Source organism: Colletes latitarsis, chromosome 14 (assembly GCF_051014445.1).
Source record: "Colletes latitarsis isolate SP2378_abdomen chromosome 14, iyColLati1, whole genome shotgun sequence".
In the NCBI taxonomy this organism is placed as follows: domain Eukaryota; kingdom Metazoa; phylum Arthropoda; class Insecta; order Hymenoptera; family Colletidae; genus Colletes; species Colletes latitarsis.
Genome location: NC_135147.1, coordinates 28,529,183 through 28,551,363, shown reverse-complemented (window position 1 = coordinate 28,551,363; position 22,181 = coordinate 28,529,183). Strand labels below are relative to the sequence as shown.

Genomic DNA, 22,181 nt, shown 5'->3' with positions numbered 1-22,181 from the left:
CCGATCGTTAACTTACTTCCGTATAATTCGATCGTTCGTATTTACCTACGTGCTCGACGAAGTTAAGGGTAGTTTAAGATTCTCATCGAGAGGGAAGTTCTTTCGTCCGCGTGCACATCCGGTCGATGATCGACGAGGCGTATCGGTGTGTTCGTTGAAATAAATGGAAGAATTGCTGGCTTCCGGGCACTCGGAACACTTTCCCTGTTTTCTTAAGAGGATCGGGGGAGATAATGCGTTTAGCAGCAATGTCTTTCAGCCAATTTTCCTGACACACGTCCTCGGTTTCAACCCATCGATTTTCCCATATCGCAGAATGTTTGAAGTCGACTACAGATTGTTTTTTTTCTTTCATTTAGGTGTTGGGCAGCCAGACTGAATATCATTTCGTGCACAGAGCTTTGCCACACGCGCGGAGCAAAAGGTCCGTGCCGCATACGAGAAGGTTGAAGGTCGACCCTTTGGTAAGCGATGCAATTTTGAAGTTCCAGAAGCTCTCGACGTCTTTTTCTTTACTCCATAATATATTTCCCTTTGTTCGCGACGCTGCAGCCTCTGCCGTATAATTTTCCATTTCATAAAATCTCCATATATCCGAGAAGGTGACACGAAACGACGGATCCTTTCAATTTCCGTTACCGTATTCCTTCGTCGTGTTCGGTTTTATATACTTCGTTGCGTCCGACAATTTATATTCCGTCGTGTCGCGTCGTATTTACCATTCGAAGAAACTAATCTCGAGAGGATAAGAGTCTATAACGTCGTAGTTTGTTCGCGCCTCGCGAATCACTAACCCGTTATTGTATTCCGAGAAAAACAACCGGTTGATTTCCGTAAGAATTTCAAGGCAACCACGAGCGAGACGAATCGTGTTTGAAACTCGACTCGGGGGTGTATGCGATACGGAACGGCCCGATATAAATGTAAATGAATACCCAATTTTCAACGAGTGACGAGAACATAATCGAACGTGAACAAATTGCTCGCATAAAATTACGATCCTTTGACGGTGTCGCGCGCGCGGGCACAGAATTGTCATCGATCCCCGTGGAAAGGACGTTCATTTTTCACTATCCCTTCGTACATATTCATCATACGAGGCGTCTCTCTCGGTTCGATCCCTCGATTCTCATAAAAAATTCATGATAATTCCATCCGATCTTGTTCGTTTGTTAGCTCTTCCTGGAAAACGCGATATATCCCTTGCCTTACAAAGTGATTCTCTTACGTATTTCCATAGACTTTCGGAAAGACTTATCATTTATATTAAATTACGTTTCACGAAAATTCTAAAATTCATGAATCTTAATTCTTTATTTTCTTTAACGTTTCAACTTGAGGATCAGTTGTTTTAAAAGTGTCAAAGTAGCGAGAGGGTTGGGTGGAATGTTTTAGGTGCATACCGCGGTGCAGCAGGCTGGATTCAAGAGGGTGAAAAGGGGCTACAAGCCGCTGAGCGTGGATAATCTTGTGCCCGTTTACGAAATTAAAAATCCGGCGAATCCGGGGAACAGAGACCCGTCGGACCCATACTTTCAGTATCAATGGTATTTGAAGAACACGGGACAGAATGGCGGAAAACCGAAGTTGGACTTGAACGTGAAGGCAGCCTGGGCTCAAGGTGTTACGGGAAAGAACGTGACCACGGCCATAATGGACGACGGTGAGGTTTTGTTTCAGTTTTCGACTTTCTCGATCCAAGTTGCGTCGTTAGCGTCTAAGGGGTAGGTGATTCGTTGGGACAGAGCAAGGATATCGATTATTTCAGACGTTGAACAAACATTATCGACAAATACTCTTTAGAAGCGTAAGGAAACACCGTGGCCAATTTATTAGGTTGTATAATAAATCCGTTGACGTCGACGAGGGCACTTTAATACTTTGTTAGAAGCTTTTATTGCGTAACTAGAAGATTAATAGCGTGAGATACTGTCCACGACCGGATAAATTAAAACCGGGCGAAAGAAATGGTCATCGCTCGTATTTAGAAAAATGATTACAACCTGAGGGAAACTTGGGAATTCTCGAGATAGATTGATAATTAACTCGAGCAAAGATAGGAGAAAAATTAATCATAGTTTAGATTTCGTGCAATTACGTCTGGTAATTGCTATTTTGCCGGTGGATTGTAATTGTTAATGGACCGTTCGCGAATATAAGATAGAAATTTTGCCGGCGGGTCCTCGAGACAACTCATTAACAGAAAGCGCTTTAGCTTAGATTACGCGTCACGTGGACGTCACATTCCTGAGACTGTGTGCATTAATTGCTGCGCTCCAACAGGGAGATAATCACTTACGGATATTGCTCCAACATAATTTCATCAATTATCGTCGCCCGTTACTTTCCTTAATAAGTACTTTGACGTACCTCGATTCTACAAAATCGTCCCCAGAAGTAACACAATTCTAGAATATTAGTTTAATACTCGTCATCCTCGTTTTACATTTTCGTGTTATCTTCTAATTCGTGTTGATTTAAGGAGCATTATAGACTCGAGGAATCTTGTATCTTAATGAACTTTTAATTAACGTGTGCTTGTCAGCCGTCGCTCAAAACGTTTGTATCAATAATTATCTTCGATGCGATACGGTCGTGAAAATGACCCGGTTCCCGAGCGTTATCCGTTCAGATGGAAGTAAAATTTATATCCAGGCCTCGCGATTCAGCTAGATTGATTAAACCGCGCGCATCGAGCCTCGTTTCATACGGATATCGACGAGTTCCGGTGAACGTTGATAACCAACAATCCCCAATGGATTTCAATTTCAGAGAGATACATTGACAACTAACCACCGATTCAATCACGAGCGACGTTTATGCAGGGTGTCACGCGTTTTTCTCCTCCATACTTTGACAAGTAGAGGAGACGAGGTGATTTCGATCCCATAAATATCCTACCGTCCATTAAGCCTGGAAAATTGATCGAAACGACACCATCCTCTTTTTTTTTATTCTGTTACAGGCGTGGACTATATGCATCCGGATCTAAAGTACAATTACGTAAGTATATCCATTATTATCGCTAACGTGGATCGACGATTTTCATAATATTCATTAGCATAACATTGGACGGGTCTTGAAATTCAAATCGAGCTATAAACATGACCTTCTTGCTCCAAATGGTTAACGATAAAGCGTCGAGACGCTTCCATTTTCATCCCACGTAGCTTCCTTGTCAGTATTCAATTTAACAGGCGACTCCATGTCGGTACATTAAATGTTAATCGACGCCAAGTCGAAGAACGAAGATCTGCGAGCACTTTTGTCTCGTGTTGGGAAAATGAAAAGGGGATCGTTGAAAAATCGCAGTCACATTGAACAACTCGAATAATGCACTCTGTTCGACATTTTCAATTCGAACTGTCGCAATTTTTTTTAATTAACTGGAAAACCTTTGTCCTGGCTAGGTTAAAATTTTGTACAGGATTCTTAATCTGACAGATTATTTTCCTGTGTAGCTTCAGCTGCTTAAGTATTTACAGGTATAATATTTCTGCAACCTGCATTTCTACCCGTATCGCTTCGTATCGTATCCTTAGAAGAGATAAATTGCAAGGTCGAAGGCAAAGTACACAATTTCAACTGCCAATAAAACGACAATTTGTACTGCGAGGCAAGTACGAGTCTGCCCGAAGAGGAATTCTCATCCCTCGATTCCGATCACGTATCTTCCCTTGGTCTGCAACGTTCGCGTGACATTCTGACTTGGAGAAGAAAGTTTATGCGCGAAAGGTTACGGACGGTTCGATGTCCGCCATGGAACTCTAATCGATTTCAGAATGTATCGTTGGAGTGATTATTGGTAGAAGCAGAATCAGGAAGAGAGCTTCGGATGTAAGCTTCTGAAAATGGAAAGAATTTATAACAAGTCCAAGTAACGTTTTCAACCAGCTTATAATGAAATGATCAAAGAAGAGGAGTAATTTCGCGTTGTACGAAAGCACGGAAAAGGGGGAATTATTCGAATCAGTTTGTTTCGCAACAATGATGGATATTCGACCTATTTTCAGACCGGAGCGTTATCGAATTAAATATTTACTCGCAGGATTTTGCCAGTGAAAATATCAAATATCCCGTTACCGTTTGTTTGTCGACGAATACAAGAACGCGAAACAATGGGAAAATAAAGCCAATAACGGTCGCGTTTCGCATTCTCTTTTTTGATTTGTTTAACGGAGGAGCATGCAAAAGGCAATGAAACCTACGTGTCGCAGAGACGCATAATCAGCTTTGTGAACGAGCAGACAATGTGAGAAACTTAACGCCCCGTGCGAAGGGATGAAAGAGGGATTGAAACTTTGTAGGTAGAAAAATTTACGGGTAGACTAATTAATTTCTCCGAGTTCTACCGTGTCCCTCTCGTCGAGGCAGAAGCTAATTCGTGCAGGGAACTGCATACTTGGAAAGAAGAATTCGAATTTCTGTGAAGCGTGTCCTAGTTCATTACCGAATTAAAAATGCGTGGGTCGTTTAAAAAGAATTAAAGAAAACTAAATAGAAAACGTTTGAAACATTACTTTGTGATTAAATCGTACGTCTAGGGACTAGATATTGATTCAATGTTTTTTAACCAGTATTGAAAATTATGGCTCGCTCGGATACAACCAGTGGTCTCTAATTTTTATCCCTCGAGAAACGAGAAACCGGATTATATTTCTCGGGAATTGTCGAGAATTTTTAAAGGAATTAAAAGACCGGTGAAAGGTTTGGTGAAAGACCGTCCTAGGAATTTCGAAACTTGGTTTCGTGATGAAGATTAAAGTTAGACGACTCGATCATTAAACGAGATCAGAGAGAAAGACGAAGAAACAGGGGCTAATGCGGAGGGTTGGTTTCCGAAAAACGAAGATTAATGGCTGACCAACACTGCCCGTGGATACGAGGAATTTACAGACGGTGAAATTAATAGAATAGAATTTTTACGACGAGAAAACTCTGCTGCCGTTGGTGGATTCCGTCGCCAATCAAACATTAATTCTTATTCCTCGCTGTACAAATTCGTGAAATATTTTACGCTGGAGAAATTCCATCGTGGTTGCAGAGTTTGCAAGGGAACAAAAGAATTCCTCAGGAAATTGAACAAGGTGGAATCTTTATTATCGCGTATGACGTTCACTGCGAAGTGGAAATTGCAAGTAGAAATATCGAGCATTGGTCGGACGCGTTAGCCAAATCACGCTCGATCGATTTCAGTCGCTATTTTCTCGACAACGGATGCTCACACGAACATTTTTTATTTATTTTCACACGAAGGATCCTCTTCCGGTATTCTGTATATTCGAAGAAAGGCCACGATTAGGGTCGACAGCTGAACGAGATCGGAAATCCAAACAATTGGAATTCGAATGACAATTAGAAAGGCGATTTATCGTCGTCTGGTAAATAGGTCATTTGGGATTTGCTTTGTTCGTCGTCCTTTATCCATCGAAAAAGCTTCCACGAAGCTTTCTATTTTAACAACTATTGTCTCCTTCCTGACGTATGGACGGTGTGCGTTCACGTCGGAAGGAAACCTAACGAGCCACGTCGGATCAGCTTTACGGATTGTCTCTCTAACGGCAGGGAGTCCGCTCCTCTTTCAAGTTTTCTCTCCGTTCCGTGGAAATGATCCAAGTCTTCCATCTGTTCCAGAATGCCAAGACTTCGTACGACTTTAGCAGCAACGATCCTTACCCCTATCCGCGATACACCGACGACTGGTTCAACAGGTGAGCGAACCAATTTTAATAAGACTTTATAGATATAGAATAGACATCCATTGGTAGGAACTGTAGCTCCTATGGTAATGAATGATTTCACCGGGTGTTAAATAGCTTGGACGTTGGGTAGGGGTTTATTAAACGAATCGTTGGAACCTGGTTGCTCTTCGATTGAATATTGTTTTTCCTCGATGATCAGGAGCGAACCGGGAAGCAAAAAGCCATGGAACTGAATAATAATGTTCGAGAGGTGGGCGGGTAGACCTAACTTTGTATCCGATAATGAGAAATCGACGTTCTAGTTAGTCGACGAAGGAAACTTTCCGTCGACGGATTCGCAGAATCATCTTGAAAGCGTGAGAGAAATTCAAGTTAAGTCGACGAGTATTACGCGTGAGTCTCGAGTACCTGTCGCTTACGTAAAAGTATTTCTACAACGAGCGAGCTTATGTAAGCTCCGTAGCTATCGTGTTTCCTGTCGAACAAAGGCAGCGTGAACAGACTAACGGAGTTGAACGAATTCTCTCGGTTCTCCGACGTTTCCGCCGATTAAGTTCTTTCTTATGCTGGAACTTCGATACTCCCCTAAATGGGCTGATATTTTCCAATACTCCATCTGTTGCGTCAACTACGAGCAATTTCCCGAGACCTCCCAGCGTATTTATACGATCTACTTGCCGTGAACTTGTCGGTACATTCGGGCAAGGTCTACCGTTACGAGGATCCTTAAAAACTTTCATCGTACCCTCTTACTCGTACCATCAAATTTCAACCTCCCACGTATCCTTTTTGCAATTTAAATTCTGACCTTGTTCACCTTCGACGAAGTCTCGATCACCTTTTCTCGAAGTTACAGTGATCCAGAGATTAACAACGTAGTGGTATAGGACCCTTTCCATAGAAATCGAATACTCGAACGGAGATTCGTATTTCTCTCGACGAGCCCAATTATTGTTCTCGTTTTACGGTAAATCATGGACAAATGACAGGAGTCTACGACGAATGGGTTTCATCGAATCTTCCACGGTCCAATCGTAGTTGGAAACGCTTTCTAGGCAGGATTGTTCGCACGGAATCCGTTAATCCGTGATATTGCACCAGGATTTCAGTTTAATGATCTTATTTACTTAGCCCGGGCACGTAGGAAAAGGTTAACGAAACACTTTCAGCGACGATCGTCTTGGCTTCGACGTTCGTATCGTTTTTCTTCTCCTGTGCTTTTTACGAGATTCGTTTCTCGATTTTATAGGTTCAATCGGAACGTCGTAATAAAAGAGGCGAACGTAACGATTCGACAAGCTTAACGAAAGAAACGAGACTATACCGATGAAATGACGGGCGATAAAAGTTATCTACGACGATGTTTCTCGTAAGAAATATCCCACAAGCGTACTAACTTTGGATTCGATGTTGTTAAAGTTCGAGTCCGTGTCTTCTCCAATTTACTTTGCAAACTGGTTCGCGAATCTCGCATCCGCGATATAAGGTTTACAGATGTTGTCTTGAAAATAATTAATTTTGTTTACACGAAATATTCCAGATTTATTTTCAATGAGCAAAAGTGTGTTATACATTTCATTAAGATTAAAATACCTTGCAGGATCGTGTAATCGGTATCAGAGTTAATTACGATATGGAAATACAGCGAGATTTATTTGCGTCCGATAATTATCGCCGAAAAGTTCGACGTTTCAACGAAAACTTTGTTCTCGTTAATTTTGTATTTAACGAATCCAAGATTATATTTGCCGAGTGTTTATCGAATGGCCGTTAATTTTGTAGAGCTCGCGACGTAGAATATAACGAACGAGGGTCCTTGCTCGCAAATTAATCGTGTCTGTTTCGTGTAATTACGCTTTAATCGCGGCTGATTAATTCCTGCGCTAAACTGACGCGTCCCTTTCTACCCAGCTACGTAACAATCCGTCAGATCGTGACGCGACGATTTACGTTGTATAACAGCGGCGCATTCGCTTGAAATTCATTATTATTTAATTAAATAGATTCCCAATTACCCGGTCACATTTTTGTTTAAACATTATTCTGTTATATTTTCTTGTGTGTACTTGCTGGGAAAAACGATTGCTTTTCCCAGCAAGAATTATGAAGAAAATAGGACACATAGGACGTCATAGCGAAGCATGTCGTTTGCGAGGAACGGTCCTAAACGCGGTTAATAAACGAGAAACGTCCTTAATAATATTTCCCAGGGACGAAGTTAGACGTGCGTGGCTGTGTATCGTGAAATTTTTTGATTAAATCCGCGGGTTTAGTACACGGGGTTTCTTTTTTATGCTCAAATGCTAAAGGTCGCCAGGAAAAACGTGTTCCAGGTTCCGGATAGTCGTACATCTTCATTCGAAGAATGCCGGTGTCCGTTCCTTCGCATTGAGATTCATAATTTATCCGTCTAAAGGGCGAACAAAGGCAAAGAACTCCCTGTCTTCTTTTGTTCGCTTATTCGCAAACTTCCTCTCGTTAAAATTGCAGGATCGTCAAAGGAATACGCTAGGAAGAATAATTGCTCGTAAATCTAGATTCGATACGAGACTTCTTTAATTCTTTTTAAGATGTTTTCAACCTGTTGTAAACATATTCCCGATGTTCTGTAGGTAAAATTATATTAAATTTTTCTTTTCTTCGACAGCCACGGCACCAGGTGCGCCGGAGAGGTGGCGGCAGCCCGAGATAACGGGGTGTGCGGCGTCGGCGTCGCCTACGATTCGAAAGTCGCCGGGATCCGAATGTTGGATCAGCCTTACATGACCGACTTGATCGAGGCTAACAGCATGGGACATGAACCTGACCTAATAGACATTTATAGCGCCTCGTGGGGACCGACGGACGACGGGAAGACCGTCGACGGGCCGCGGAACGCGACGATGAGGGCCATCGTGCGCGGAGTTAACGAGGTACCTATTGGTGTCATGTTTTTTTCCCCTTACGCGACCGCGAGATCTTCTTACCGACCTTCGTACAAGACGGTCTTAAGGGTAGGGATCAACCCTTGGTGCTTGAAACTCTCCCTGTACGGCTTCTCGAGCCAAACGATCGAAGAATCTGCAACTTCGACTTCGGCTAATCACTCCATTCTACTTGAAAAACTGTACTCGAGAGGCTTCGGTTAGTACATAATTGCGCAAGTTTCGCGCGTATCGGTAGCACCTTTCGAACGAATAAAAAATACAGCTGGAGTGGAAAATCCCGACCAAGTCTCTGGACGATACGCGTCTCTCGGTATCTCTGGCTTTGTTTCAGTTTTTACGCGAAAACCGTGTCGGTTATTTTGCACAGCGCGTTCTGATTTCTCGCGAGAGCGAACTACGTCGTGCACCGGGACGAAACTTTTGCGAAAACAGCGGAAATTTTTCGACGACAAACGCGGACGTTCGGAGAAACGGAAAATCGAGTTTTCTTTAAATACGATCGAGTCACCGTACGTCAACTTGGAACACCGACGTGCATTCATGGTACGCGCGGCGCGATAACGCGAAAATTCCATCGATTTGTCTTTGTTACGACATCGATTTCCGATACGTCGGTCCATGGATTCGGTATCGTACGATTGCACGCTCGGAATCGAAGCGAAATGCCAGCGAAGGTTGTCGAAACAGCGTCAGGGTGCAGCTGCTGTCAGGATTTTATCGTTGTCTACGGTCAACCGAGCGAATTTTCACAAAGTTTCGGAAATTCATAATTATCGCGTTAATCGGCTGATCGTTTTTCATTTGTTTCGACCCGCACGGTGGCTGGGAGCATCGATACCGAAAGAAACGAAGTAATTGCCGTTGACGCTATATTTAACCTGAATTCACCCACGCTATCCCGAGGCAACGAACTTTAAGCGTTCAATGTCGTTAGCGTGTGTGACGCACGCGAGTTTTCTGAGCGTGGGCAAACGAAGGGACGTAGTGCCGAATTCAGGAGGGTTCGGAAGGACCGTTTGCGAAGAGATCGATAGTCTTGAAGGGTGCTTTGTTTACGCACGACTTAAACGCTACGTAAAACGACTTACCCAAACGTGACAGCAGGCGGAAACTTGTGGCGCAATTATCGAGTTAATTGCTACAACGATCGCCACTTCCCAAACGATTTAAAAAGAGGCCCTACTTCCGAATTAATAAAGCTACTTAATTGTACTAATGGAACTCGTAGTTCCTAAGAGAATAAAATTGCGCGCGACCTTTGCGATTTAATTCCTTTGTGGAAAATGACGCGATCAGGTTTTCGGAATTTTCTCAAGCCGCGAAAGAGTAACCGATAATTCCGTCAAATCCAATCAGTGTGTACACTTCGTTCTAAATGAAAACGTTAATAATTCATCGGAGAGGCGATGGAGCCCGATAGATCTAATTACCGAGATAATTAGACCGGTTCGTGCAAAGGTCGCGAATTATTATCAGCGTTTTTGTTATTCGTGTAACAAAGTTCAGTGATAGAAGCGTATAATCAAAAAGAACGGTAGTTTTTCCGGGTTCGTTTATTTGAAAATTAGAAACTTCCCGTCTTTACTATCCAACCCTCGAAAGCTATCTAGCCCTCCGTGCTTTTGAGGTGTCGTCGATAATCATTATGACGCGAATGCTTTCACGGCCGTCTTGCGACCACGAATCGTCGTCTCCAGTTGCGAAATCTCCTTTAACAACCGGTCGTGCTGTACGCGCGAGTTATGGCAGGTCGTTACGTCGCAGAAACAGGCAATCAAGGCCAGGAGTCCTTCGGGAATGAGGGTGATAACGAGCGAACGAATTCGAGGTGCTGGAAACCGAGTTGGATTTTCGGTTAACAGCGACGACAGTTTTTGGAACTGTTTTAAAACATCGAAGTTTTAATTTTATATTATTGTAAATCGCGCGACTTAAACTTTGTAGATCCTATTAGGAATCTGTAAAGGAAGGATTGGACTTTTTTGTCTTACAGGGGAGACGGGGACTAGGGAATATTTATGTGTGGGCATCCGGGGACGGCGGGGAAGAGGATGACTGTAATTGCGATGGTTACGCAGCCAGCATGTGGACCGTCAGCATTAACAGCGCTATCAACGACGGGCAAAATGCTCATTACGACGAGAGCTGCTCGAGCACTCTAGCCTCCACGTTCAGCAACGGGGCCAAAGACCCCAACATAGGAGTGGTAAGTAGTCGAAGGCCTTCATATTCTACCATTTTTAACTTCGCCAGCAATTTAAGATCACAATCATCTGTCGAGTGAACGCGTAAGAAGGCCTCGAAGAGTCGGAAATATTTCAAATAACGACGACTGTGCCTTTTTCGTACTTTAGAAAACTTTCTGCAGTATTGTCGCAACTTCCGTGCCGTTTAACCTCCCAGTTCCACGACTTTCGCGTCTCTCGAGGATTTATGGACTTTGAAGATTTCTTAAGAGATGGGAATTCGCGACTTGAAAAATTGTCGAGACTCTTAATGTTAAGTTGCGTGAGAAGAGATTTAAAAGTTCGAGGCGTCTTTAATAGTAAACTTTAAAAACGACCGAAACTAATATCTCGTTAATACTTGTTGGACGAGTCAACGATTAGCTCGTATTTTTAACCATTGATGAATTAATTATGTTCCTGATTCTATCTTTCGAGTTGGAGATTACTGTTATCTCGTGAGGCCCATTTTTCTGGGACTCTAGAGCTCCATTGATACGCATTGTTTGCATTTTGAAGCGTTAAAATCCTCCAATCTGTTCAGAAATTATGATGTTTTAAACATACGCATGAAACTTCAGGGAAATATCAATGTATGGTCAGACATTAAATTTACGACAAGGAATTTTTTTCTCGAAAGTGCGCAGGATTTCGGGGGTATGTGTAATGACCAAAAATGATTGTAATTGACCCTCGCAATTGAAAATAATTATTCCAGAATGATTTGAATTTTTTTAAATTAAGTTTTTAATAGCTTTTTAACGAAACCTCAATCAAGAAATTGATATTCTTGATTACCGTCTTATTTTTGCCTCTAGAATCTTCCATTAAAATTTTTCCCAGGGGTGGCCGAACAACCTGTATACCATTTTAGATCTCTTCGCGGCGCGGTCTGTCCGCCTACGCTGACTCGTTGATTTATTAAAAAGGACGCGCACGCGTACGTACAAGCGTATTGAACGAGCATCGTGTTCCGACTACAAATTATCAACAACGAATCTGTGGCGCAAGCCCCGAGGCGACCGGGGAAATATTTTAGCCATATTCGAGAAAGATATACTAGAACCTAATATTATCTTTGCGTTAACGTGCAAATACTTCAGACGCAAGTTAACCTTTATCCAGTGTTAGGAAATTAGAATTAGGATTGTTTATATCCGAAAAATCAGCGATAGATCACGCGTTATCGCCATGATTGGCCTTCTGAAGGATTCAGAATGCTCCTGGAGGAATATTACAGCATTAGGGAAATACGAGAAGGCGCAATTGCTCGGCAAAAAGCGTCTTTTACTACGAGGAAAGAAACAACACGGTTGGCGGTTCACGACGGAAATCGTCGCTGGGATGGATTTAATTTCGCATTAATTTTACGCGGGAGAGTCGTTGGGTCGTACTGCGAGTGCATCGCGAAAGGAGAACGTCGGATAAAAGCACGAGGGGTAGCTAGATCCGCAAACTAACTCGAGTGAAATCCGCCCCCGCGATGGCTTCTTATTATTCGAGCACACAGAACGAGATTAGCTCGTGGCTGACGACTGCCTCCTCGGGACGCGTTGCTTCACGTTAAATTACGCCTCGTTTCGCATTAGGTATTTGCACGAACGAAAAGATCCTGAACCTTTCACGTATCCTGAGACGTAGATTATGTTGTAGAAGTTCTTTCTCATGAGTATAGCGTAGGTTTGCAAACGTCTGCTTTCCCACGCTGACAGTCCTCGTGTCTCGATTACGGTAATCGACACTCGAGAGACACAAGGATTTTCCTCAAAAGTATCGACGTCGGTTTGTGAAAGCATTATTCCCATCAGTAGAGGATTATCGTGGACGAGTAACGTAGAATTCTCTTTCTCAGCTCACGAAAGCTTACCGGACGCTCGTAAACATTATAACGCAGCTTTGTGAACGCTTGGTCTTCCGATATGGAGGCTTCTACATATAGAAAGAGAGTCAAATCACTGTTGCTCCTTTTCTTTGCGGATTTAACTTGCATCTATGGATGATATTCGAATAAAGTGTCTTAGGATATGCATAAATAAACTTAATATAGGATCGTCTGTACTTAATATATACTTATAAGGAAACTCGGTAGATCGTTTTTCGTCGCGAGCTTTTTAGAAAGGTTCCAGAAACGCGCCAGCACCGACCAGCTTTTACCACCGTATTTACTCGATGTAAGCACGGGGTCTGGCGGTTCATCCTTGGTAAAAAGCGATAAAAATACCGGCGGAAGAGCCGAGGAGAGTTATTTACCTGGACGCAGAATATGTGCACAGAAGGTTGCATCCGCGTTGTCGGGCGGAAAATGCAAAACCACCAAACGGGCCGAGGCTTCTTTCAATAACCTTTTATAAGCTGGTCGTTAACCGCATGCTATCTACAGCCGTTCACAATCTTCGCCCCGGTCACGTTTCCGGATAGATTTTTCTTCGTTCCAGTCTTTGCGTTCGATAGTCGACGTTTTATGGACGGACACGAACGCCACGAGAATTTCACGCTCGAGCGGCGGAAGAAACGTGCAAAAAGGACAAGGGAATGCGAATCCATGTGGCGCGGATTACACGAAATTAACTCAAATGGAAGTTACTTCCGCAACGGTTCATTAAGATTATTACAACGTTGCTTCAACTTCTGAGAAATCGTAATCCAACCGTGCTGTTCGTTACAAACGTAAAACCGTGCATGGACATCTGCGCTATCTTTTTGTTTCGCGCGAGAAACAGTATCGTTCGCCGAGGTAATTTTTGAAAAGTGCTGTCACGTTTTATCGTCGTTTTATCACCGCTCCGCGCGACCAGAAACGAACTTTTAACGCGTAAACTTTTTTTTATATACTCGGTTACCATCGAGGAGATTACATCGTGCGGAAGAGGAACTGTTCAATCGCGTCATTCGGCCCGATCAGCGTTACGGAGTTCGATTCGGATCTCCTCGTGCAAAGATCGATTACGCAAAGTGTTTCACGAACTTAGCATCGAGTTTGAAACGTTTTCGAGCTAATTGTCGGTCAGAGAATTGCCCTTTGTGAATTCAAGGCGCTAAGGGCGCGGTATAGCGAGTGTACTAATGACTAACTACCATTAGCTGCGAGGATCGGTTACGCGAGTAAGCGTTGGTAAACTCGTAACACTCGAAGAATGATACGACGTTTTAATCTTTCTGGTAAATGTTAAATATTTTACGATCAGTACACTTTGAGAAAGATCCATTTTAAAAATTGTTCGCAGTACGCGTAAAACGAAAAGTCATCTGCGAAGTTTCTGCCCATATTCTTCATTACTTCGTACTTTTCAGTACACTGAGTTGTACTTACGTTCAGTAATAATAAAGAAGACTATACTCCCCGATGACTATACGAAACTTTAGGATTTCAGAGAGCTCGCTTTTGTCGTTTCCGCACGTAGGTGGATACACGGATAAATTTATTGACCTGGGAGGATGTCTCTTAAGGGCATTAAATAATATTAGTACGTAACAGCATGGCAGCGCGGAAAGCTATAATAACAAAAACAGAATAAATTAAACGACGTTGGAATAATACAGTAGAAATGTTAGGTTTTAAATTACATTTGAAAATAATATTATTCGAGATAACAAATATCACGGTCAACATCCAGGTACTCTGTATATGATAAATCGCGCGTTAAATATTCCTCGCATGTTTGCATATGTCTCAGGCAAGCATGCATATTTTATGAGCATAAATGCCATACGTTTCTTGCATAAACATTTACTCTCTAATGATCATTAAAATGCAAACAGCGAGTATCCTCTTAATGCGAGGTATAACGCTTACCGTTTGAGAGGATTTCAACAGAAAGGGCTTCTCGTTTGCAATTAATTATACAAAAACTATCGTTTATATTTTCAGGCCACCACCGATTTGTATGGGAAATGCACGAGGACGCACAGCGGAACGTCCGCTGCTGCCCCGGAAGCCGCAGGAGTGTTTGCCCTCGCTCTCGAAGCTAAGTAAGTTTCCTATCGAGTTATTAACAGCGAAGGGAGAAAGAAACCAAGCCGAATACAGCTACGTTTCGATAAAGAACAAGCGCGTAGTTCGAAAGCTAGTTTTTATTTTAACGTCCTCCTAAAAGACGAGCGAGATTTTATTGTCACGAAGAAACGGTTCCGCTAGCTTTCCAGCAGCGTCAAAGATCCTTCGAAAGCAATTCGATCGACCGGCTTACAAGAACGAGGACGTCGAAGCTTTTATCTCGTTCTATCGGCGCACCACGATAAAAATCGAATTACCGTGCGACCAGAAGCTCCGTGCTTTCGGGCGTTCGATCGTTCGGAAGCTTGAAAGCCAACAAATTCAATTTTTTACACAGGCGGCAGCCTCGCCGTTGTTTTGCGACCCGGAAACAAAAAACATCGCCGAGCTTTTTGTTCACGCGACCGTCCGTTGCATTGTTCGACGCTCATACGTTTGATCGAACCATGCGGGAACAAAACCCGAAACAAAAATTGTTTTAATCGGATCGGGCTGCCGTGAAAGCGTTTTCGTTGGGAAAGAAAACACGGCAGGTCGGAGTGATTGATTAAAACATTGCGAGGTCGGCTCGCGTTATTTTTTAATCGATCATGTTTTACGGATAAGCTTCTTTAGCGTGGAAATAAAAGAAGTAAATTGGTTTCGTTGTTGAATTTTTAGAGATACTCTAGAAATCATTGATCACGTAGGAGAAATCGATCAAATTCGGTAAACTGCAAGTTGCGAGAGACGTGTCTGTGCAAATTATAGCGCCATTTTCGCGACTCTATGGACATGGCTGCTTTGTATGCAACGTAAATCCTGCATTAATTCTCTATCCGCATCAGCGTGGATCATTCGATAGCTGGTAGAACCGGGAAAGTACCAGCTGCGTGGAGCGCGCACCAGCTTATACTTCACCGTTCGTTTAATATTAAATGATATTGTAATTCATGGGGCAAAGGGAACGTGAGCGGAATGTTTTACACACTTCACTTCGGTCGTATAATCAAATTGGACAGTGGAAAGTCGTCCGATCTCCGATAAAAATTGCGAGCAGGTCTGACTTATCGTTGGACTTACTACTGAAATTTCAATTGAATAATATTTAAATATTTTTCTTCGATACCCGCAATGGTAGTTCCACTCAAATCTTCAATACTATCGAGAAGACTGTCGAATGATTAATTTTTCAACTCCTAGTCAATTATTATTGAGAGAAGTCTGACTAGTCGTTGACTCGCATCACTTAAAAATCGCGAAAAACGTTTCGCGACAATCCGGTGTAGAATTTACAGTCTGAAACGCTACGAACGAATTGTAGTAATGTGAAACAATACTCATTGTTCGAATTCAGCGACGATTCGACTTATACAAAGCTCGTAGAGGCGAAAAGCTGTCGATGGGGCTCGTCCCTGAGCTTTCGGAGATCGAGTCACCGAAACGTGACCCAGAAACGAGGAATGTATCGCTAGAAGGCCGAGGTTTAACGCACATATCTCTCCTTTGATAGTCGCTAGCGTTCTGCCCTTGAGTCTTCTTCTTTCAACGCGCGGTATTTCTCGTTCTTGTAGATTTTCCAAACGTGATGTTCGTTTGGTTTCAGTCCTCAGCTGACCTGGCGCGACATCCAACATTTGACGGTCCTAACGTCGAAGAGGAACTCCTTGTTCGACGCCAAGGGAAGATTTCACTGGACGATGAACGGAGTCGGTCTGGAATTCAACCACCTCTTCGGTTACGGCGTATTGGACGCCGGTGCGATGGTCGCCCTGGCGAAAAAGTGGAAAACCGTGCCACCACGGTATCACTGCGAGGCTGGTTCGGTTACCGAAATGCAGTGAGTGATTTTGGACATCGATTCCATTTAGGACCTTTTCCGCTTCCGCGTTGGAAAGTCGAAAAGCATGTAAACACCAGTAAACGTCCGCTGGGTTATTATTTGTGGATGACTGGAGTATCGATCCTCTGGCTACCCCTACGAGAGAACGTTTAGCGTCGCTTTCCATTAGCGTTAGAATCCCCAGCTACTTTTCTAAGCTTCTTTCGATAGTCCATCGATTTCGTTTTTAGGAAAGTGACGAACGACCGATCGATCCTATTGAAAATAAAGACTGATGCCTGCGCCGGTACCGAGTACGCTGTAAACTATCTGGAACACGTGCAAGCCGTCATTTCTGTGAACGCCACGCGTCGAGGCGACCTAGAGTTGTTCCTAACTTCTCCCATGGGAACTAGGTACGTGAAACTGTCGTGTCCGTACCAAACAGAACTTTGCAAGTACCGAAAGAATCGGATTAAAAGAAACTGATTCCAGGTCTATGATCCTGAGCCGGAGGGTGAACGACGACGACCACAGGGATGGCTTCATGAAATGGCCTTTCATGACGACTCACACCTGGGGAGAGTATCCGCAGGGAATCTGGCTGTTGGAGGTAAACTTAGCTAAATGTTAGGTCTCCAAGAAATTTAATGTACGAGGTGTATCCAGAAAGTAAGTCTCGATTGATTATTTCCAAAAATCAGAAGAATATTCCCTGAACTAGTTTCCTACATAGTTTCCTACAGAGTCGGAGTCGTGGCTGCAGTGTTTTGATCTTTATATTAAAGTATTTTTGATTTTTCGTTGACAAGAATTCGACTAACAAAGTCTCGTATATGTTCCAAGAAGCTGTGTACATGATTTTGCGAGCTGAAATGGTGTCCCGAGACCTTAACTCCAAGACAATCATTCCTCTACTCTTCCTGTCAAAATACTTCCCTTAACACCAGAGTGAAAAACAACGCATCGCCAACTAGATCTACTGTTGGGATACGCCTCGTGTTTGTTTCGCGGGCGACCACGATCCACGGTCATCGACGTAAGTTTTTCCACTTAATTAAGTTAGATATCTTTCAGGTGAGCTTCAATACTAAAACTCCGCAGCACGGATGGTTCCGGGAATGGACTCTGATGTTGCACGGCACCAGAGATCCACCTTACACCGGCCTTCCGGCGGCTGATCCGCACTCGAAACTGGCGATCGTTAAAAAAGCTCACGAGGAACGATCGGCCGCGATGTAACGAGTTTAATCGAAGGCATCTGGGGATGTTCATATCGAAAGATGTTTGCGCGACTAGTCTTATCGTTTAAGGATCATTTTTACAGACGACAAAATTCGAACGATTACTTTTCCGACTGCTTCGCGTTCTCGAGGGTTCTGAATCTCGATCTCTATCATCTAGGTTACGTTCGAATTTTTCAGTACGATCAGCTGCATTTCAGTAAAGTCCCTGTGATATATTTGGATAGTTTCTTCGTTTAATTTATTGTTGTTGTGTTGTGTTTGTGTACACGAAAAATGAAAAGTATTACCATGCGTAAATTTGGCGGAGGATCAACGGGAATGGATGGTAAAAGAATCTCTGGAAGGCACGAAACAAATTCGACGATGTAATTGACGTTTTTCAACGATCTCTCGTTAGGCTATCGTCCAAAGTAACTGCACGTACAGTATTCTTTTAAACAGACGTCTAGTCACCGCGGAGTTGACGTAATTACGTTCCTTATTTATCTTCGAGCGTAAACGCTTGTTTAACGATTGCAGGAAACGTCGAAGATCTCGCTTCTGCTCAACGCAACGAGTCCTTTCGCCTACTCGATGAGAAGAGAAATATCGTTATTCGTGTCGATGCTAGACGGGAAAAGCTAATTCCAAAGTGTTTCGTTTGGAAATAAAGATTGAGTTGTCTTCCCAACTCGACCAGTCCGTCTCGAACCAATTAATACTGGATTTAGGGACAGTGGTTGCATATATTTTTATCAAAACCCGCCGTGTTGATGGTTACATTAAAATTAGGATGTATATTCGTATCGTTACGTTAATCAAATTCAATAGAAATATTTATGAGATCTCTAATTTCAAGTATGGGATCTCAAATTGACGGGTTTCGTAAATAAAGCGTTAACACGCTGACTGCCATGGTGGTCACTGGTGACCGGCATTTTGAACTTACAACGCGTCGCAATATTTATTACGATGAAATCCTAATACTTGTAAAATTGTAAATAACGCTATTTTCATTAGGAACGCTGTAAAATAACAGGTACACTATCGAATTATCGAATATTTCTATGTTTCACACTATACTTTAAACAACGTCATCTTTAGAGACGAAGAACTGACAGTGAACGTGTTAAAGTTAGTGTCGGGTTGGGAGGTGAACGCAAATCTGCAAAGAAGAAGAACAATTTCGGTCCATGCATGCCAACGTTCATACTTCTCGTAGACTATTAGATGTTCGACTGTATATCAATAATTATACGCACCTACGAACGTATCGAATCTCTTGCTTCAAGTTTTCCGACTTTCACTTAGAAACAGAATTTTAAACGGAGAAGAAAAGAAAGAAAATCAGGTTCCTGTCGCTAGGGAATATTCTTAAACAGATTTAGATGCCGCACGTTTTCGTACTTTTGGATCTTCATGTTTTTATATAAACGACTTTCGGAATTGTTCCTATCGTCGTGATATCTTCGGCACGCTTCAGACGTTTCTGGTGCCGCTAAAGAAGCCGTGTTTCAATGGTTACTCCTAATCGTTGGACGTTCGTGTCTCTAAACACTCGCGTCGAGTACAAAAACTTCTTACACCGAACCGACATATCCACGCGTCTTGGGTCCTCCACGTTACGCACAATGTATTTCCAAGTATAACGATTTTTTACTAAATTCGTGAGAAAATATATCAGTAGCAACCGGGGTCGAAGACCTCTATGGTAATCGAGATTTCTAATAAAAATAAATCTTGTTCGACGTTCGCACGCATGGACCGGTTCGAACCAAAAGACACGCGATTTTACACACGCAAGATTCGAGCGAATTATACTTTATACAGACCATTTAAAAGCCCTTTTTTCGCGCGACATCTTTGGATTTTCCTCTCGTGTTTCACGTTCGACGGGGCGGGAAACGAGATTAGTTCGGGAAGAGTCGTTCCACGGAGTTTGTTTATTTATTCGCCGAAGAACCGTCTTGTAACACAGAGAACTCCGAGCGATATTTCGTGACTTTGGAGAGTCTCGGGACGTCCATCAGTATTAGGCGATCGGCCAACGATCGATCGCAACGATCAACCAAACTCTGAGAAGTTTTCGACGCCCGGCGTCGGCCAGGCGACGCGTGAAATGAATTCGGCTTTGTCGTATAATGTATCGAGTCGAGAAAGGCTCGATGGCGTCGTTGGGATTGCACGCTTGGTCGATTTCGCGAATCCTCGCGATCGTCCTCGCGGAGGCTGGGCTCCCAGTTTCGCCGGAGAGCCTTTCGAGAGCAACGTTCCATGTATTTACATGATCTATGTGTGTGTGCTCGTATCAAAAGAAGACCTCCGCCCCCCTCATTCCTATTTTCCTCGAGGAACAATCCCGTGTGTAGAACGAGACTGAAAAAAAACGATCATGATTTTACCATCGAGCGAATGTCTGCGAAAATGATGCGTTCCGCCCGTATCGTATCGATTGTACCTCGTGATTTGAGACGATTGCGGACGAAATTCTCGATTTTCCGATCGTGAACTACGGTGGAAAGGGACGCGGAGTGCCGATAGGAAGCGAGAAAGAGAGTGTGCGTGACGTGGAGAGAGCGAGAGAGAAAAGTAACGAGAGCAAGTATGGAGGAGCAGAAAGTAATATAAGATAAAAAGAGACAAAAAAAAAAACGTGTAGATACACTAGATATATAGCGGTCAAACAGTTCGAAATTTATTGCATAAACAACATCAAGAACGAAACGAACAAATGAATACATATTATATATAAATATATATACAAATATATATATATAGTCGAAGTGAATTTAATCAACCTTATTCTGTACGTGATGTACGTGGATGAATAAAATCTTTATTTTTTGGCCTGCATTTTTTTCGTTTTTTACGTGCTATACCTGCGATCCATTGACGTCATCGCCTCCCCTTCGGGTTACGTTCGCGGGTGTATCGGAGCGGATCGAGGGATGATTGCGACTCTTTTCACCATTTTTCATCTTTTTTTCTTCCTTTTTTTTTTTTCGTACAATCTACGCGCCGACGACGACTCCGGAACGAATGCACGGAAAATTATGATCGTTTCGGTCGTCCGTCCTTTACATTTTTACCCTCTCGCGACGCGGTGTCGCGCGACCGACGCGGACATTACAAAATAAGGTTGACTAAAGATAATGCGTTCTAACTGTATTAGAACTAAGTAGATATATTTGGTATCGAACGCGGCCGAGCTTCGACGCGGCGTTGAAATCGTTTCTTTTCGAGCGTACGGCTTCTAAATCGACGTCGATTCGCGCGTCGCGTCTTCTGGAAGCTCCTCTGGCTCTCCGCGTAGGCGTATCGTCGTCTCGCTGGCGACATCCTTGATTGTAACGCTGTCGCTCGCTGGATTACCGAAGATCAATCTTCCGTCGACGAGACTGTGCGTCTCCTGTACCGCATCGCCGTGGAATTGATCAAATTATGTCGATTTTAATTGAATTTGGACGCGTCCTGTGCCACAGAGTTCGAGTCCTCTCGAACACAGAGAACAGAACAGTCGATGGAAGGTTCCAAAGTTCGCAAACGATAGGGAATTATAATGTAGCGGGTCTACAAATGATTTCGTATGAAAATAAAGATCTCTATATCCAATTGTGTACTGAATTTATTGGAACATCGGAGTTAGAAATACTACGCTTATCGTTTCCAGAGAAATAGGAGAATTGTCGTAGCCCAGAAAATGATGGGGGATAAAAGGTATGAAAATTCGAGAGAATTATCGTATCGCATGCCGTGACAAAGTCACAATTTCCATACGTTGCATAAAGTCGGCGCTTCCTGATAATTTCATTGCCGGAACCGCGCGGTGGATCGCGGAAATAGGAAGTGAATTATCGTTCAAAGGCGGGCGAGCCGTATAAAAGCGTAAAAAATAGATGTCGCTACATCCTATACGTCGGGTGCATTTTGTTTCTCGCTGACAATGGTCCTTCACGACTCGAAACGAGTTCGACCGTTTCTGCGTCTTTTTATTCGTGGGTAAAAATTCAGTGCACCGTTCAAAAGGATTATAATCAACTTTGGATTCCGCGTTTCGAAGTAAACGTTGTTTCGGAATTATCATCGGGTCGCGGGAGCACTATTTTCCTGACGTAATCAACGTCCGTTCTTTGGATGGCTCGTTGATCGATATCGCGAATATCGGTTCCTAATAACCGAACTAAATTCTAGAGAAACGTCGACGGCTTCGAACGCGACCGAATTCGGTCAAGAAGTTGGAATATTTTAATGGATTGTTTGCGCGGCGTTAAGGTCGTCGCGATCGCATCGGGGTTTCCTCTTTATT

The 22,181-nt window shown here is 43.1% G+C and overlaps 1 protein-coding gene across 2 annotated transcripts in view; it reads left to right on the top strand.

The window, feature by feature from the left end:
* The window catches only part of Amon (prohormone processing protease amontillado), a 28,063-nt gene extending 7,335 nt beyond the window's left edge, over positions 1-20,728 (top strand). For both annotated transcript variants that reach the window (XM_076782448.1, XM_076782447.1), the window contains 11 exons: positions 360-464; positions 1,396-1,663; positions 2,966-3,003; positions 5,635-5,711; positions 8,350-8,614; positions 10,623-10,835; positions 14,723-14,823; positions 16,434-16,667; positions 16,901-17,065; positions 17,145-17,262; positions 17,727-20,728. In XM_076782448.1, coding sequence (XP_076638563.1) covers positions 360-464; positions 1,396-1,663; positions 2,966-3,003; positions 5,635-5,711; positions 8,350-8,614; positions 10,623-10,835; positions 14,723-14,823; positions 16,434-16,667; positions 16,901-17,065; positions 17,145-17,262; positions 17,727-17,891 — 1,749 coding nt within the window. In that variant the 3' untranslated portion in view covers positions 17,892-20,728. The remainder of the gene's footprint in view (positions 1-359; positions 465-1,395; positions 1,664-2,965; positions 3,004-5,634; positions 5,712-8,349; positions 8,615-10,622; positions 10,836-14,722; positions 14,824-16,433; positions 16,668-16,900; positions 17,066-17,144; positions 17,263-17,726) is intronic.
* The last annotated feature ends 1,453 nt before the right edge of the window (positions 20,729-22,181 follow it).